At 39.8% G+C, this 20,381-nt stretch overlaps 1 protein-coding gene across 1 annotated transcript; it reads left to right on the top strand.

The window, feature by feature from the left end:
- Nucleotides 1–5,523: 5,523 nt before the first annotated feature.
- Spink1 (serine peptidase inhibitor, Kazal type 1) lies at nt 5,524–14,692 on the top strand. Its single transcript, NM_009258.5, has 4 exons — nt 5,524–5,666; nt 7,527–7,561; nt 9,131–9,237; nt 14,556–14,692. The coding sequence occupies exons 1-4, from the start codon at nt 5,612–5,614 to the stop codon at nt 14,599–14,601; spliced, it is 243 nt and encodes an 80-aa protein (NP_033284.1). The 5' UTR covers nt 5,524–5,611; the 3' UTR covers nt 14,602–14,692.
- The last annotated feature ends 5,689 nt before the right edge of the window (nt 14,693–20,381 follow it).

Here is a 20,381-nt window from a genome sequence, read left to right as displayed (position 1 = left end):
GTTTATATCATTACCGTGCCTGTGTGTTGACATGTGAACCGCTGCTTTAATTCTCCTTATCTGCTTATGTTGTTGCATTTAGCTAATTCCACACTAATAAAATGTGATGATACCTTGACAAAGGAACAAAGAAAAAGAAAAATGATGGGGTCTAGGATATGGCTCAAAGGGCATGGGAGTACATCTCACAAATATGAAACCTTAGATCAGATCCTCAGAACCCTCATAAAAAAGTGAGGTGTCCAGTGGAGCAATAAGAACACCAACCCACCCATAAACACGTTTATCCAAAATTTATCCTGTCTACAAGAAATGTAGAGACAGAAGATGAAGAGAGTATTCACCCACACATATATGAGAATGGTCAACCCATAAAAGGCCCAACCTGAGACCCGTCCAGTGGGCACACACCAATTCCTGACACTATTTATCATCCTCTGTTATGCTTGCAGACAGGAATAGAGTATGGCTGTCCTCTGAGAGGTCCCACCCAGAAATTGAACTCAGACAGATGCAGACACCTACAGCCAAACAGTGGATGGAGCCTGGAGGCTCTTATGGTAGAATAAGAGGAAGGATTACCAACCTGAATGGGATAGGAACTCCACAGGAAGACCACCAGAGCCAACTAATCTGGACCCTTGGGGCTCTCAGAGACTGAACCATGAACCAAAGAACATACATGGGCTGGACCTTGCCCCCCCTGCTCCCCCCGCCCCCCGCACACATGTAGAAGATATACAATTGTGGGTCCCAAACAATTGGAGTGGGAACTATCCCAAAAGCTGTTCCCCATATGTGGGATATGTTAGTCTAGCTGGGCTGCCTTGTATGGGCTCAGTGGGAGAGGATTCATTTAGTCTCACAGTCCTGATATGCCAGGGTGGAAGAATATCCAGGGTGGGGAGCTCACTCACTCAGAGATTAAGGGGATGAGGAAAGGACTGTAGGAGGGGATGACTGGCAGGTGTCAATGAGCAGGAAATAGATTGAAGAATAAAAAATAATAATAAGAAGAAGAACTCCATATAAGCTTTTTAAAAAGTGGAGTGTGACTACACAGGTTTATTGAATCCAGCACTGGTGTTGGGCGCAGAGACAGGATGATTGCTGGGGTGTACTGGCCAGTCAGCCTAGATGTAAATGGTGACACTGCAGAGCACATGATGATAGATCAAGGTACCTCAGTTTATCCTCTGACCTCTACAGATGTATTCATGGGCATCATGCATTCATGCACATACAGTATGAGAGAGAGTAAGTGTTAGAGAGACAGACAGACAGACAGACAGACAGACAGACAGTCAGAGACAAAGTTCCTTGAAATAATAATAATAATAATAATAATAATAATAATAATAATAATAATAAACTAAGAATGATGCTAAGATGCAACTGAGTCAATCAGGAGATAATGTTAATCCCTGCATTCAAGAGGTAGAGTCAGGAGGATAAGAAGTTCAAGATCTGCCTTAGCTACATAGTGCGAGGCAAGGTTGTGCTATAGGAGACCCTATCTCAAAAGACAGGCATCAGAAAGACTCAACTATCAAGAGCATTGGCAAATGTCAGACCAAACATCTTAGGCTTGATGTCTTCCTTTTCTTTACAAGGAAAACCTTGGTACAGGATGTGAAAATCAACAGATGCCTTTCCAACGTCCTCATTCCAGCAAGTTTCGTCAGCATCCATTAAAACAGTTCTCCTAAGGACTGTCATCATTCTTTTTCCACGTACATAATCAGTCCTTACCTCAGTGGGGAGTAGGTCATGTGTTTGCTTGACTTCCCAATGTACACAGAGAAATAAAGAAGGTGAAGAGATGTTCACAAGGTTAGGCAATGTAAACATTCTAAGCATGACCAAGAGTTGAGTACATGAGTATAAGGGTTGTTCCAGTCATAGCCTGCTCAATCCTCCAGACACTATGCATAGAAAGCTTTACATACAATCTCCATTCCTCCAACCTACAAAAGGGGGATCATATTGTTACCAACTAGCAATTGTAAATCCAGATCAAATATCTCTGTACAATATTTATGTACACATTCTAAGCTTATTCTCTTACCAAACAAATATATTTTAATGTATACACCTCATAGGTAAAATAGTAAATTGAGTTTTGAAACCAGGCCTCTCTTCTTCAGGGGCTTTCTTCACTGCCTACAACATGTCACTTAAAAGGCCATCCTTTTCCCAACACCATGGCCACTTTCCTACCAGAACTCCCACATTAACATTCAGAATCACAAAATTACTTGGAATTCACACTGAAGTGAAGTGTTTCCCAAGACACAGGAGAGGGTTAATGAATTATGAGGCCACATAGAATCAAAAGTGTGAAGTTGCCACTATAATGACATTTACTTTTCTGTCTTCATGATTTTGCTTAGCTATTCAATATAACATGATTCCCCCACCCCAGATTCAGAGTCAATGAGTGCTCAAATCACTGTCCAGATGTAGAATCTGCAAACCTAAATCATAATGCTGTAATGGCTGCTAATATTGCTTAAAGTATTCATAGGACAAGCTCCCAGACAATGCCCTCTCCCACATTGAGACTGTCCCTTACATTGTTGTAGCAAAAGAAGTTACCTGATCAAGTATGAACTCTTCTTAATAGAGGCTGCTGAAGCCTTCTTGCCAGCAGTGTTATCACTACATAGCTGATAAGATTAGGTGAAAAACAAGAATGTTACTGATTGAACCAATGCTTCGTGGTGGCAGAAAATATAGACATGTCCCAAACATGCAAATGAGAGTTTACAGACAGAAGAAAACAAGGAGTATTTTTATTATTTCAAAATTTGAATAGATAAACCAATAAATGAACCAAAAATAGAATACAATAAGGGAAAGAATGAACAGGCAGAAATGAACAAGGCATAACCTTTGATCTTTTGGAAAAACCAAGATATTTACATTTTGCTAAATGTCTATTTTCAGCAAATATTATTTAATATCCAACATTGTGCAGGTATTTTCCTAAGAACAACCATATTCGTGCCCAAAAAGTAAACAGATTTTGTCTATCATTATAGATTTAAATTTACTTTTTAAAATTGTGATGTATATGAGGGTTTTTTTTTTTGCCTATGAGTGTGCATGTCTATATATCATGCATATGTCTGATGCATGCAGAGGCCAGAAGAAGACCTCAGATTCACTAGAACTGAGTTACAAATGGTTATGAGGATCCAAATAGGTTCTAGAATTTGAACCTTGTTCTTCTGAAAGAGCAGTGTGTACTCATAAATTCGGGGCCATCTCTTAAGTCCATAAAATTAAAATTATTTAAAGTGACATAAAGAATACCATGAAATATACAACCAGAGAGCTGAGTGTAACTGAGAAAATTTTTATTACCATTTCTCAAAGGTCGAAGGCTCTATTATTTTACTTCTTATCCAGGGAGAATAAGGAAATGACCAACATGGCTGGGAGATTAGGAGGGAGGTTGGACAGAGATAAAGCAAGAGGAGTAGGAACCAGTCTAAATCCTTCCCAAGGACCTTGGAGAACAACAAACTGGAGGAAGTGTGGTCAGAATCATTCTACAGAGATCATTCCACAGGACAGAGCTCTGAAGACAAAAGACAGAGTGGAAACACCTGGAGGAGTTGGTGGCAAACCAAAGTGGAAGATGTAGTGTCATCTAAGATGCAAGAGTGAACATGGTTGGAAGCATGTGTACATTTTGGAGATAGAGCCAAGGGGTTGGGGAGGGATGGTGGTGATCAGTAAGGATAACATCAATGTGAATACTGTGGTTTTAGTTTGAGCAATCTCTATGAAATAAAAAAGAAACAGAAAAATTAAGAAAAATATACTTAAAGTTGTTAAGTGGTTAAAATAATAGCACAGGGTATGCCACATTGGCAATGCCTATATGATGTCCTGAGGAAGATACCAAACTTCATGTCCCTCAAGATTTTCTATTCATAACAATCCCCTCATGTTCCTCATGTCCCCTCATGACTTGGGCCCTTCCTGTTTTCTTCACATCATCACCCACTTTTCTCTTTCTCACTTTCCTCCAGGTGGACTGTCTTGCTCCATATGTGTCAAGCACATCAGCTCCTTCTTCCCCGAGATCCTGGCTTTGGACATTCTCTCTGAGCGGAATGGACACTCATAGCTATGCCTGTAGCTCAAATCCTCACTCCCTCTGTTTGGATGGCCCCTACTCATTGATGCCTCTTCTTACCACTTTGTCATGAATATCCCCACCTTCTGTTATATTGTCTCTCTACTTCTCTCCAGAAATTTGTCATCTGAATATTTTTATAGCCTTTTCGTATCCTCTGTTGTCTGTCTCCTCAACTAAAATGCATGCAAAATTCACGAAGCATAGACTTCCATGTTATTTGTATCCCAAGACATGACTAGTGTTTAACAGTTTTGAAGACTTGGAGAAGGTCTGAGAATTTACTCTACTAGTTAGCTAACACTTTAGCCAGCCACCACTTGGGGATGTTGACAGAAGCCAGGCACCACATTCCGGCAAGTGATTTAATTATCTTGTAACAATGGCTAACGTGTCAATATTTGTATCAAACAGCAATTTCCCAAAGATGATGAAGGGAGGACCACATGAATTCTAAACAGAAATTGTCTTGTGCTGTTAGGAAAGAACATCAAACTCTTTTTATTAAGTCCCTAGTTGTGTTAAGAGAGCAGTAGCCCCATCTGAGTGTTGCTGGGAAATATGTGCCTTTATTTTTCTAGAGAGAAAAACAAAACTAAGCTAAACTATACAAAACAAAAACAACTTACACTTTGTGATAATGGGAGACATTGCTTCATTGGTCAATACTGTTTATTATACAAACACCCTGGGAAAGATAATCTGTCTGAAACAAGGTGACAGAGTTTTTTCTACTGGCAAGACAGGCAGAAACATGAAAGAAACTAGAGACCAGGTTTGGTAGATACTCAGTACACATTGGTTAATAAAGAATCAATCCTTTGGATTATTTACTACCATTATTTTAATTTTCCAATGCATAAGTTCAGGCAATAGGAAAGTGAACCAATTTCCTAGAGGCATGCAGCTAATCTGGTCAGTACACACAGCCCCGGGACACAGGAGACAGAACTGAACTCTCCTTATCTTGTACCCCACCCTGGCACCAGCCTATCAGGACTTAAGGAATACACAGCAGATAAAGAGACAACGGGGGGGGGGGGGTGAAGGACAAGAATTGGAGCAGAAGAATGGAAGAAAAGGAAGAATGGAAATCCTGTTTGAGTTCTGCATGTCTGCCCATCCATTCAGAACTACTGAAGAGACAAAGGAGACCTTTGACTTCCCAAACAGAGAAGAAAACCTCACCCCAGGAAGGCTTTCCTAAAAGAGGATGTCAGGAATGCAGCTAATTTGCTTTTCCTGGAAGAATTTGGGTCCAAAGTTTTCTGCCCTTCTTCCTACCTAGGTTACATTTTCCCCAGCCTGGAGGCCACACAAGTCAATCAATAACCAAAGATACCTATTATAGGGCACAGTGGGTGGAGCCTGTATTACCATCTGCCTATATGACCACTCCTCAGTTTCTGAAGAGAAGCACCCTGTATAGTTCTTCTGGCTTTTGCACCCAGATCTTCGACAATGAAGGTGGCTGTCATCTTTCTTCTCAGTGCTTTGGCCCTGCTGAGTTTAGCAGGTAGGTGTGTTTGTATATTCTTCAGAAATTGGTAAAAAAAATATATTCTGCCTGTCATTTTATACATCCTGTAAATTTAGATAGTCTGGTTAACTGATGCCAATGAGTCGAATAACAGAAATGTTTCTAGTACAAATTAAACGGGGAAAATTGCTATTGCTAACACAAAGGAGGAAAGATTCTCAGGTAAGATGTCCCCAGAGATAGTCATGGCTTGCTCTAAAGACAAGGCTGCTACTTCATTTGGGATGTGGTGGCAAAGAAAGTGTTTTGATCTAAAATACCCTCCTAACTGTAGAAATGGCTACTGGACTATGTAAATCCAATGCTGACTTACAAAATTTAAATTCTTAGCAACTTGCGTAAAATAGATAACAATGACGGCCACTTAGTTAGCAGAAAAGTTTTGGTGATTAAAACACCCTGTTTGAACATAGGAAGAAATCCCCATACTTTCTGTGAAAATGTTGAGAGATGATTCTGTGCTCAGTTTGGTTTTTGTAACTGACATTAATTAATATTTTTACCTCTGTCACTCACTGAGCAGAGATTTTGACAAGAGCCAAAGCTGTGCTTCTCTAAGTGGCTTATTGTTTCAGATAAATATTTATGGAAGCAAGATCCCCTTTATTCCACCTCATGCCTAATAATTAATATAACTAAATGCCTGCAGTGAGCCCCTGCTCATTAATTTTAGCCTCATTTACATTCTGGATCCAAGGGGACCCTAAAAGCCGCATCTTCTTTGATGAGTCCCAGAGATCTTTCTTTTCCCTCAGAGATCCCTGACTGAAAATTAAGTTTGGGAAACATCTCTACTTTGGGAGCTATCAGATTAGTTCCTTCCCAAGCAAACTCATTCACATCCGCAGTTACCATCTACTTGAAAAATCAATACTATTTTACATTACAATATAATTACATTATTTTCCCTTACCCTTCTTTCTGCCAAACCTAGCCATGACTTCCTTGCTCTCTTTCAAGTTCAGTTTTCTTCAATTGTGGTCACATATGTGTATATATATCATATGCATTCATGTCTGCAAGACTTGTTTCCTGAAGAACAAATTGAGTCTTTTCTGAACTAGCTGCATATGTAGCAGAAGATGGCCTATTCGGCCATCACTGGGAAGAGAGGCCCCTTGGTAATGCAAACTTTATATGCCTCAGTACACGGGAATACACTAGGGCCAAAAAGTGGGAGTGGATGGGTAGGGGATCAGGGCAGGGGGAGGGTATAGGGGACTTTGGGGATAGCATTTGAAATGTATATAAAGAAAATATCTAATAAAAAATAAATTAAAAAAATACATGAAATACAAGTTTGAAATATGGTCCCTTGGTGTCATGCACCTACAGGAAAAAGCTCTTTGAGAACAGGTGGTGTGTTGTCAGAAATTCCTATTTTTAACATTGTTTACAGAAGGAACTTAATGATATCAGAAGACCTGATGGCTATTTCCCATACTGCCACCAATACTCTGAGGTACAGATATTTATAATTCACTGACTGTGAGATGAAAAGTCTATTGGATACAGAAAGATCACTGATGGACATGTCAAAGTTTTCTGAATAGTTAGTAGTGCCTACAAATTTCAAATTCTGACTAGATGGTTTCTATTCTCAAGGAATTAGATCAAATTTCCTAAAATGCCAAAATGAAATACTCAGTAATGGTCAACATTTTACTTGTTTCTTTTCAAAATCTTAGCAGGCAGAGAGTGAAGAAAACTCATCTGGTGTCCTTGAAAGTCTATCCAAATAAAAGACAGTGCAAGCAGAAGTGTCATATGACAAATAACAATAGATCTAGCTTCTTTACTTGGGATCCAGGTTGATGTTTGATTTATGTTTTCTAGGTAACACTTTTTCAGCTAAGGTGACTGGAAAAGAGGTAAAGAGACTTTTATAATTAATAATTTATAATCTCTTTGGGAGGGGTTGAGAAATGGTTTCTCTATGTAGTCCTCCTTCTCCTGGAACTCACACTGTAGTTGAGTGATGAGGCTGCCTTTAAGCTCCCAGAGATCTCCCAAATGCTGGGATTAAAGGCACACACCACCGCCACCCAGCTACTTTATAATTTCTTAATTCTCTAATCTCCTATACAGACTGAAACTGTTTGATCCAGTAAAAGTATAGCCAGGATCTGAGCAAGCATGCATGTTTCTGCATGTTTCCAATCCAAAGCACTTGGGAGCCTGGGTTTAAGGTCAGTTTGGACTGCACAGTAAGACCTGACAGAAAAGGGGCAGGAGGAACGTACACTCTAGCAGTTACGTTTTTGGTAATTCAAGTCAGGACTAGGGGTTCAACTGGTAGGGAACCTCGGCTGCTAAATGCAGGATTTATAGTACTTCCCCAATCTGCAAGGTGTTGTGTTGAAAGACCAGTCCACTGATGCCCCTGTAATTGTCTACTTCCTGTTCTAAAAGAGACTTTTATACATACACTAGGGCTGGCTGGTGGGACAAGTAGTTTAAGTGGAAGCGCTCATGTTCATTCCATGTAGCCCTTACTCCTGACTTGATCATGATGGCTTTCATTGCTTCTGATCCCCAAAGTAGACTAGAGGAGGAAATGACCCTCGTCTCATTACATACAAATACCTAGAGAAAATCGGGGGTGAACCTGAAGTTTAAGTGAATAAATCATTACATTTTTAGTAAGCATTACAGAAAAAAAACCTGGCACCTTTAGAAGCCAAATCTAGTTGTCCGAGTATTGATCCACGAAAAAAATAGAAGTTAGCAAGACAAGGATGATATCCTATGCTGAAAAGGTGATGAGATAATGCCCAGGAAATGAGAACCAGGATCCAAGGATCACTAGATATGTGACTTTAAGTCAATTCGTCAGTTCGTAAGTCTTCCCTTGAAGGAGAGAATGATGATAACTTTACAAGGTCTTCCAAGGCTAGATCAATAAATGGATAACTGACAGTTTTGATTAAAGGGTGAGACTTTTCCAATAGAACAATACATAAAATATAAGACAGAGACCTATAAGAGGTATTTAATGAGAATCAGCTTTTACTGGAAAACACAAGCCAAGAACTCCAAGCACAGGTATCTAGGATGTCTATCCTGTCAGCAGCTGTGTTATCTTCCTCCTCTTATCCAATCTCACTGAAGCATCACACCTTAAATGGGGAAATGATCATTTTTCCTAACTGGCAGATGAATTGACTGAAATCAAGGAAGGAACTAGTATACCCATGATGTCATATAACTGGAAAAGGACTATAATTTGGCTTTTACTCAGCTTTTCTGATTTCAGGGCAGATTTATTTCTATTGTTGTTGTTGTCTTTTTGTACAATACCCAGTGTCATTATCTTAACTGCAAAAAACCAACCAACCAACCAAACGAACAAAAAAATTCCCTTAAAACAGTCTTAATATTTTATTATAAAACCAAACATTGGGAAATGATAGAAAATGACTCTTTAATTCTGTGTTTAGGCTAGTTGCCATGATGCAGTGGCGGGATGTCCCAGAATTTATGATCCTGTGTGTGGGACTGACGGAATTACTTATGCCAATGAATGTGTTCTGTGCTTTGAAAACAGGTGAGGATAAAGTTTAATTTTAAGTTATTTATCATTAGAATTTCACATATGTTATCATTTTAAAGGCTAGGTCGATAAATGGAACTTTCTTTTCATAAGTTAGTTATGATATGATTTAAAATTGCTTGGATGATAAAAGCCCCATTTTTTTAAAGCAATACATTGATATTTTAGATTTTCAAAAAGCCTATGCATACAAAATGCCTTTAATCTAGAAAAAACAGATCAGTTCTTGATAATAGCAGAAATTTCATGTTCTAATGCACCCTCTCATTAGCAAGTATGATTTATATAGATTTTAGTGAACAAACATATATTTTATAACATTTGTATACATGGTTTATGAGACTTAGCCTCAAAAAAGTTTAATTTTCTGAAATATTTAATGTTGGGGAACAGGAATCAGAGTTAGAACACTGGGACAAACAGCTGCTTCACAATTTTTCTCTTACAATATGACTAAGTAGTTTCTATCTGCCAGTCATTGTGCTAAGCCTTCCCTGTTTCCCATTTGGCTGTTACAAAGCACAAACAAACAAACAAAACCTCATAAGCACATGTGATTGCTTCTTATAAGTTGTGGCAATTGCCAACAGAGTGTAATGTGTTACGTGACCAAAACAAAGATGGTAATATCCTCTAACTGAAAAGGTCAAGAAAGGATTAATGAAAAGAATGCCTTCTAAATGAGGCTCTGAATTTCAAACAACCAACAGAGACCCCCAAAGTGACAGCAAACACTTAGATTTTCTAGAATTGACTCTATGTTAAAGACTTCAGCTCAGGCTCAAGGGACTATAAATTGTCATTATTGCTCTGCATAAGTCTCTCCTCTATGATGCATACTCTCCTCAAGGATGGCTCTAAATGATTTCAGAAAAGTCTCTCAGTTTATCCTGGATTGTATACATTGTAGATTCCAAATAGTAGGCATTTGGCTTCATGATGGGTGTTTGTCCAGTGTGTAAAAGGTGCCAGGCACAAGCCTGTTTCTCCTGCATGACAGGCTCAGGCAGAAGAAACCTGAATTCCAAGCCAGTTTGTTCTGTCACCTGTCCACCTGGGCCAGTGTTTGAGGCCCTGGCTCAGGGGGTTGGGAGGAGCAGGTGAACGTTTTGGAAAGAGTGAATTTGAAAGCACTTGTTAATTTTCTCATGACCCATGTTGTTGACAATAAGGTCAAGCATCATTATTTCCATCTACAGGGAGTAGGAGGGCCCCACGACACCCTGGGGACTTGTGAAATGTCCAAGTGTGAGGTCTAAAGTCCAAAGGTCTCTATTTAGAGTGAAGCATTCGGAAAATACGAGCGAAGTGCTGAACACTCATTCCTCTGACCTTTGAACCTACTGGCTGCAGTTCTCTCTTTGCCTTCTTTCAAATACGTGTAGATGTAAGAGGCACATTCAACTGTCTGAGCATGCAACATTTCATTCTGTTCTGAAATAATACTTAGGTCTGGATATAAGTTAGGCTTTCTCAAACATAAGAGATATTCTAAGGTTTCTATAGTGCCTTTGTTTCTATTGCCCCTGTTAAAAGTCCAACAGGGAGCCCACCCCTTATACTGCCTGGATGCCAAAGACCCAGAGGCTAGAGAGTCCAGAGACCTAGGGTAGAATCAAACAGGATTGAGAAAAAGAAAAGGTCAATAAAATGATTCCTAATGATACTCTGCTATACGTGCAGACAGGAGCCTAGCACAACTGCTATCAGAGATGCTGACACAGACCCACATCCAAACTTTAGGTAGAACTTGGGAAAAGAGGGTAGAAAAGATTGTAGGAACCAGAGGAGTCGAGGACACAACACAAAACCCCACAGAATCAACTAACCTGGGCTGATAGGGGCTCACAGAGACTGAACAGCCAACCAAGAGAGCCTGTATATGACTGACTTAGGCCCTCTGCATATGTTACAGACGTCTAGTTTGGTCTTCTTCTGGGAGTCCTAACAGTGGGAACAGGGGCTGTTTTTGACTCTCTTGCTGGCTTCTGGGATGCTTTTCCTTATACTGGGTTGCTTTGTCCAGCTTTAATGCAAGAATGGTGTCTACTCCTATTGCAATGTGCTATCCCATGTTTGGTTGGAGATTCATGGGAGGCATGGCCTTTTCTTTTTCTCTTTCTTTTTCTTTCATTTTTTAAGATTAATTTAATTTAAGATTTTTACCTAGTCGCTTTACATCCTGTGCACTGTCCCCCTTCCAGTCACCCTCTCCTATAGTCTTTCTCCCATTCCCCTCCCCTTCTGCTCTGAGTTAAGTGGGCCTGCCCTTGGTATCCCCTGACCCTTAGCATTTCAAGTCTCCTTGAGGCTAGGCGCTTTCTCTCCCACTGAGGCAAGTCAAGGCAGCCCAGCTAGAAGAACATATTCCACCTACAGGGAGCAAATAGCTTTTGGGACAGCTCCTGCTCCAGTTGTTTGGAACCCACACAAAGACCAAGCTGCACATCTGCTACACATTATGGGGAAGTCTAAGTCCAGCCCATGTTGTTTTTCTGGATGGTAATTCAGACTCTGAGAGCCCCAAGTGTCCTGATTAGTTGACTCTGTTGGTCTTCCTGTGGAGTTCTTATCTCCTTCGGGCTGCGATCCTTTGTCCTATTCTGCCATAAGAGTCTCCAAGTTCCATCCGCTGTTTGGCTGTGGGTGTCTGTATCTGTCTAAGTATGCTGCCCAGTGGAGCCTCTCAGAGGAAAACTTGCTTCTGTCTGCAAGCATAACAGAGAATCATTAATAGCTTGCCCATGGGATGAGTCTCAAGTTGGGCCAGTCATTGGTTGTAGATTTCCTCAGTCTCTGCTCTATTCCCCATGCCTGCATTTTTGTAGAGAGGATAAATTTGGATTGAATGATTTACGGGTGGGTTGGTGTCTCTATCACTCCACTAAGGCTCCTGCCTAGCTACAGAAGGTGGTCTCTTCAGGTTCCATATCCCCGATATAGTGAATCACAGTTAAGGTCACCCCTTTTGATTCTGGGGTACCTCTCCCAGGTCTCATCCTGGAGATGCCCCCTACCTCCTCACCCGCATCAAATGCAGTTTTCCATTTATTTTCATGGACAGCTAGTATCTCTCCTGTTCTGCATACTTGATGCTGAATGCCCCTATTTCTCCCCATGCCCTCTCCCTCCCAGGGCCCTCCCTCCCTCTACCTGCCTCTTATGACTATTTTATTTCCCCTTCTCAGTGAGATTCAAGCTTCTTCTCTTGGGCTGTCCTAGTTGCTTAGCTTCTTTGTGTCTGTGGGGTGTAACATGGTACCTGTATATTATGACTAATATCCACTTTTAATAGAAATGGAGTAAGTGGAGTGGATAGCAAGGGTCAGAGAGGAATGTCTTGGAGGAGAGGAGGGAAGAGAAACTGTAGTCAGTTGAGATATAAAATTAATAATATTTTAAAAGTTGCCCATACAAACAACAAAAATAGACTCAGCAGGTTGTATTTATGCATTTGGTACACAAACACACACAAACACACACACATAACAATAGTAAACGTAGAAAAGAAGCTATCAATTTGAAAGTGGATGGGGAATGAAGGGTTGAGATGGAGGGAACTTGAAGAGTGTGGAGAAAGAAAAGGGAGAAGTGGGTGACTATATTTTAATTAAAATGCAAATTTTGTAAGTTGCACAAAAATGACCTATGTTGCCACTATTACCACAGCCAGGACCTGAACCTAACTATTGGGGTTTGTGATGCTCTGAAAACATCAAACAGGGCTTTCTTTTTTTTTTTTCTTTCCTTTCCTTACTCGTTCTCTCCACTTTTTGCTATTGAGTCAAGATCTTGTTCTACAGCCCTGGCTAGCCTAGAGCTTGAAAGGTAGACCAGATGGCCTCAAACTCCACTACGACAAAAATTTTACATAGGCATTAGAGATCTGAACTCAGGGCGTTATGCTTACACAGCAGACACTTTACTGATGAACAAACAAAGATGGGATTTTCCATACTTTTATAGAGAGTTATAGCTGCCCATTCAGGAATAATTCTAGGATGTTCTCTTCTAGATCAGTGGGGAAAAAAGAAGCTGCTTTTATCAGGAGTTTTGGGGCTGGGGAGATGGCTCAGTGGTTAAGAGCACTGACTGCTCTTCAACAGGTCCTGAGTTCAATTCCCAGCAACCACATGGTGGCTCACAACCATCTGTAATGAGATCTGACGCCCTCTTCTAGGGTGTCTGAAGACAGCTACAGTGTACTTACATATAATAAATGAATAAATCTTTAAAAAGATATATCTGAAGTTGCCAGATTTGTTAAATCAGGATGACATATGCCTTCTGTATTTTCTTAGAGAAACTGTCAATAACTCTTTTCTATAGAAAATCAACTACTAACCGAACATTCTCTGGTGCTAGAAAAGTTGTCTGCCGGTATGGGCCGATACATGCCTAGTAGTCATTGGCTCTTAAACACAGTACACTGAGACACTGACATTTAAATAATGTTAAAATTTTAAGATTAAACAACTAAATGTGGCTAATGAGCAAAGTGTACCAAAGTGGACAAGACAGCTGTGGATAACAGGTTTATGTGCATGATGTTGAAATTGGCACTATCATAATTTAGCATTAATGTTAAAATGAAGAAACAATGGATCCAAAAAATGTATCTGTGAGAATAGATGAGTATCACATGTTCTTCAGCAATAAAGACATAGAAAATTTGTTTCATGCCAGTATAGTCAAGGAAACAGTTATTTAAAAGAGAATTCTAGAAGCAGTCTGATAACTAAGAACAATTTTAGAATTGAAAGACATTTAGGTTTTTTGAGAGAAACTGACTTGGCCAAGGTAACATGGGAACAGCAGAGAAAATTTTATCTAGAGAAGACCTTGGTACTGGCTGTTGTTATGGGAATCAAGATTGCCTGACAGAATCAAGCCCCATCTTTTAAGCTGAAATGTTAAACAGCTAGAAAGCTCTGCCCTAACCTGGACAATAGCTAAGATGGCCACCTAGTCACTAAGTGCACAGCATCAGTAGTAAAAGAAGCAGAGGTGGATTTGAGATTCGTTTCAAGGGTTCCCAGTAACATTTCATTAGGCCTGTAAAGAACAATGACCTACAGTTTTTCTACTCTCTTGTATCCCGTGTGGACATGATAAAAAGCAGCAATTACTCAATGAATACACAAATGAATAAATGGATTAGAAAGAGGGAAAACCGAATAAATCATAAGCCTGTCTTTTAAAGAAAGGTAGAATTATTTTAAAGTTTCATTTCTATTCTCCCATAGTCACTTATTTGTGCCAGTTAAATTCAAGCTGACCCTTAATTTATTTTCCTTAAATCTCTTCTACAGGAAACGCATAGAGCCTGTCCTCATTCGAAAAGGTGGGCCTTGCTGAAAGTCAAGATTTTGAACTCTGTTATGGCTACCGTAATGTTTGGCAAGTGGGTTCGTTGAATAAATGCATCTGAACATACCTTGTTCTTCCCAAACTTTCTGTTCAAAGGCGTGGATGAGTATATTGAGGACATGGAATTGGGGAAAGACCCAGACTAGACTAAGCTCCACCAGTTACTTCCTCGTGCTCTCAGACATCACAAATGACAACACCACACAGTTGAGCATGAGCATGTGTAATGAATAGAGTTTGTGTTAGGATGAAGAAGGTGGCCTATGCCATGCCCAAGAAGTAACCTGAGAAGGAGAAAGGGGGGGGCGTTTATTGAAGGAAATGAGTGTTAGTGCTTTGTGTACCCCACATGGTTTCACATGTGAGCTACCACAACTCTGCAGTTACTCTTTTCCTGTAAATAAACTTAGAAGAGTAAAGTTGCTTGATGAACAGCCCAGCAGACAAGTTGCAAGGGTATTCTTTTTGATCTGGCTGACCTTCTTTTAACCACATTCACCTCTTGTGGATCATGCCTTGTCTTTCTTCAATGGGAATTCTAGATAATAGCCCCCTACTGTAAGATTCCCCCATGTCTATATTCAATAATAGAATATAGATGTAATAGAATATAGTCAAATTAATTAGAAACAAGGAAATGTTCTCAAGATGAAAAATATCTACAACTACTTAAAAATAAAAAGGGAAAGCATCTTGAGATTCTGAGAACCAAAAAAAAAAGTCTCAGCTGGAAAGATGGTAGAGAGCTAACACAGGTGCGGCTGTGTCAGGGTCTGTAGTTTGGTGGGGAATTGGTCAGCCACTGAGCCAGAAATAACCAAGGATATCAGAAATACACTAGGAAAGCCGAGTTGCCTAGTTACCCACTTCTGGTGATATTCCAGTATTCCTGCCTTGAAACTGAACTCTTACCACTAGAGGATGCTCTAATCTAGCAACTGGCTCAGCTCAAGCAGCCTGACAGCTCTCACCAAATACCTTGCTATCTCAAGTTATGGATGCAAGATGGCTCCCAGCAACTGATCTGTGATGCTAGAGGACACTTGAAGGGCACCAAACCTTAAGGAGTTCTGTGATGGAGAGTTATTTTAATCACTGGATCTTATAAGTTGCCCTGTCTAGTTGGATCAGTCTGCAAATTCACACACACACACACACACACACACACACACACACACACACAGAGAGAGAGAGAGAGACAGAGACAGAGAGACAGAAAGACAGAGACAAAGAGATGCAGACAGAGAGAGATAGAAGATATAAAAACTAATCTCAAATCTATCTTTGGTGGCTCGGCTTCCTGCGCCAATCAGAAGGCAGGTATGTAGAGTCTGTCTCTGTGTACAGTACTTATATTTCAAAAGGACTATCTAGTAAGCCAGAGCATGCTTAAAAGAGCAAAACTATCAACACCGGGAAGTACATTAAGCTTCAACCTATGAAGAATGATTCAAAGAAAGAAAATTGACTGAAAAGAAAATCCCTCTGAACTGGAAGCGTCTTTTAAAAAGAACTTCTAGGATTAAGAATAGTGATATTAGCAACTCAGCTCTAAATGGAATATCTGTATCACCTGCACTCCTTCCCTCAAACTCATTCCGAGTCCCCCTTTCCAGGGTTTCCCCTTCCTCACTTAATGTATTCTTTTAACCGCTCACTGAGTCCAGTTGCTGCTGCTCATATACTCATGAGTGTGACATCATCCACCGTTACTGTTAATATACGAAAGGCCACACCCCTAAAGAAAATTGACTTCCTCCCCAGAAACCATCAGCTGTCAATAGCTCCGTGTTTAGGGGTGGGTACTTCTGTGGCCCTCCCATATTCACACTGGAATGTTGACTGGCTTCATTTTGTATAAGGTAAAAGATCCCTCCACTTTCTGCTGGGAGAGAGAAATTCTGCTTTGTTCAATGGAGAGATTCTGAGTATAATAATTATGATTGATCCCTGGACAGGCCCCATGCTCAGGAGCAGTTGGCTAATGCAAATAGAACTCCATGTTTTATACATGTTTTGTTTTTCCTTTTGATTTTTGTTTTAGTTCTTATTTTCAAGACAGAGAAAAAAACCATGAAGTTGAGTGAATAGGAGTATCGGGTATGGGGGAATCTGGAAGGAGTTGGGGGATAGGGAAGAATACAATAAAAATATATTGTATGAAATTCTCGAGAATAAATAAATATTAAAAAAATCTTTCCACCCACCTTTTCATGTTTTCTGAGCCTGTGAGTGAGAGGTGTGATATTTATGTCCCAGTTATAGGAGAGAATACCACACAAACACGTTCTCTGTATTTGGTTGGGAGTCTCTATATCAACTGAACAAAAATGCTTCTCTGATAATGGCTGAGAAGTGCACTAATTATGAATATAAATATTTGTTTTTAGAAAGCAGTATTATACTATGTCCATTCATCCTAATAATACCAGTAGGTTTACTCCTAGGTCCTGTCAGTCCCTCAAGTATGGCTTTTTGGACAGATTTATCATATCACAGATAAGTTTCCTTCTGTGGAACAGGCTTCAAATTTAGTAATCAAGTGGCTGATTACCTCAGTAGCCTTCATGCCACTCTTGCTTCCTGGCCTATCATGTCAGAGCAGCCATTCTTGTAGCTCACAGTACTCAGAGCTGAGTAAGATGTTGCCTTTGCTTCACAGCATTTGCATAACACCTTCTGGTCCTTTGAAAGCTGGCTGGCACGAAGGAAGCTTCTGGGTGGGTTTGTCTATGACTTTTCAAACATCCTCAGCTTCCAGAAGCTATGCTGGAACTAACCTCTAGGAACAGCTCTTGACTGTTTTGCAAATGCTGATCCTTAGGCAAGGCTCTTTGGAGGTTCCCCACCCACCTAGCGAGGACCTGTGGAGAAGATGCTGCAGGCCCCTGCCCTCACCCTAGGAAAGGACTTGAGCCCTTCTATCTCTTGTGATGCTTACTCTCATGACAATTCTTAGATTGTGATTGCAGCGGAGTTTCCTGGGAACAAAAGACCTTTAGAAGCGTCTTTGATAATTTGTCTAAAGATTCTACAAGGAAATTAAGCCTCTTTGCAGTCTACCACAGAAACCGGTTCCTCCGGTTGCCCTTGGTGCACTCTGCAGGAGGAACTCACTAAGGTTAATGATTCTTGCTTACTTAACTGTTCTAAAAAAGAGATAACTATAGCCCAAGATCAAAGGAGATGGTTTCATAAAAGATGACATTAAAAACCTATAGACCTCATAAGGAAGAAATAAAGGGCATAAAAGGTCAGACTTCCCTCCACTGCCAGAAAATCCACAAAGGAATTTAAATCTTCCAGTCCCTTTGGAGGTAAAAGTACAAGTAGATACGTCCAGGAAGAATAGACTTGGTCCCAGCAGTTAAGATTTAGATATTAATCATTATCATTCTGAGGATATATGAAGAAGAGGACCAAAAATGCTGCTCATACAAAAGTAACATATAGGCCATAGAAATTATACCTATACCTGAAAAATATTATTCTAGATAGGCTATCATACTCTCTGCTGACATCAAAAATATAAAACCAATAACAATATAACAATATACTGTTAAAGACAGTCTGTTGACAGAGCTTGAGTATCTTTCATTTCTGTAATGGCATATCTGCTGCTGGCCTGGGCAAAGTACGAATAGGAGGTGCCTGGCTAGATATAATCCCTTGGCTTGCAATATAAAATTCATGCTTAGATATGAAGTAAAGGTTAATTAATGCTTAGATACAGAGTAAAGGTCAATTAATGACGACAAAGGAGTGGGGAGGAGGAAAAGACACTGAAATGGGTAAATGTTAGTAATTCTTGAAAACGATGAAAGAGAAATGAATTGAAACTGCTCATGTTTGAATGCTTTGGAGCTTGTATAAATAAAGAAGGCTTGAGCTATCAGTTGGAGAGACAACTGGTGGTAAGACTCCTCATTCTCGCCGACTTTACACATCTGTCCTGTGGTCCAGAACCTTGCTAGAGCAGTACTCTGGCACTCAGCAGTAGTTATTCCTCACCCCCACCCCCGGCCCCACCTTCTTCCTCTTCATTACCTTCTCATTTCTCTATCCACCTGGGTGTCCCCATTAGTGCTATTTCTGTCTTCATAACACCTGAGCTCTACTCTGTCTCCTCCCTTAACATCTTTCTTTTCCACTCCCATTACCTGTGACCCCTTTTTAGTTTTCTGACTTCTACAGGCCCTTCAATAGAGATGCACAAATCTAAAGATTCATTCAATCACTCGATGCTAGAAAGCCAAATGCCAAATATTTTCTCTCATATGTGGATCCAACTACCAGATCATTACATTTATGTGTTTGCCAATTAGCTTTTTACAACATCCTGTGGCTGAGTCCTAGAAACTCCTTAGTTGCTGTCTTAAACTTCACTTAGATTCATTTCATCTTAGATTCCAGGGGTAGTAAGTTTTACCAATAGATTTCTCTGAAACCACAGTGACTGAAACCACACCCAAACCCATACCCAATACAGGATCCATTGTCTGGTATTGGAAACTGAGACTGCCTCTGAGCAACAATGATCATGTCTTGAGAACCAAATTGCTTACTCAAGGAATGACAATTGTGACTATTTCTCTGAAGCTGTCCAGGATGTCAGGATTGAGGCACTGTCTTACAGTACTATACACAATCAGAAAGATGACATTTAAAATTTTTGATAGCCTGCAAAGGAAAGCTCTCTAAATCATTATAATTTTTCAACTTTATTATTAAAACTTGCAAATAAAATAAGCATTATACATCAAAATTAACCAGACTCAAAGACTATACTTCTAAGTGAATTTCTATATAGTTATAATAGGCATTCTGAAGCTGTAGAGTTTTACAAGGGGTTCACACTCTCACAACTGAGTGTATCGCCATGCACTTACCTATCATCAAAATCGAAAACTCCTTGACACAATTAGAACTAGAAAAATCAATTAGCTTTAGATTCCCTTTCATATGTGTGTCTATTATCTGCATATAGTCCTTCCTCATATTTAGCTTTTCTTGTTTTATTTTTACATGTTATACTGTACCTATGCATGTATTTCTTTGTGGTGGAGTATGTGTTTTTAATCTTCCTGAATTGTTTGACATCACTTAACATTGCACATCCTAAGCCCATCTATTTCCCTACCAGCCATTAATTTCATTTTACTTTAGAGCTTTATATATATAAATATATAATATATATATATATATATATATATATATATATATATATATATATAAAATATTCCATGAGATCCAGCTGTAAGGCATTTTCTCAATTAGTGATCAATGTGTATATATATATATATATATATATATATATATATATATATATATATATATCACAGTGTTTATGCCTAGCTGGGGTCACATGGTAGTGTTTTAAGGTTTCTTTTGCTGTAATGAAACACCATGAACAAAAAGTGAGTTAGCGAGTGTACTGGCTGATTTTGTGTGTCAACTTGACACAGGCTGGAGTTATCACAAAGAAAGGAACTTCAGTTGGGGAAATGCTTCCATGAGATCCAGCTGTAAGGCATTTTCTCAATTAGTGATCAAGGAGGGAGGTCCCCTTGTGGGTGGTGCCATCTCTGGACTGGTAGTCTTGTTTCTATAAGAGAGCAGGCTGAGGAAGCCAGGGGAAGCAAGCCAGTAAAGAACATCCCTCCATGTCCTCTGCATCAGCTCCTGCTTCCTGACCTGTTTGAGTTCCAGTCCTGACTTCCTTTGGTGATGAACAGCTATGTGGAAGAGTAAGCTGAATAAACACTTTC

The sequence above is a fragment of the Mus musculus genome, chromosome 18, assembly GCF_000001635.26.
Source record: "Mus musculus strain C57BL/6J chromosome 18, GRCm38.p6 C57BL/6J".
NCBI classification, from domain to species: domain Eukaryota; kingdom Metazoa; phylum Chordata; class Mammalia; order Rodentia; family Muridae; genus Mus; species Mus musculus.
The sequence above is the reverse complement of the archived record's forward strand: the minus strand, read 5'-3'. Positions and strand labels throughout refer to the sequence as shown.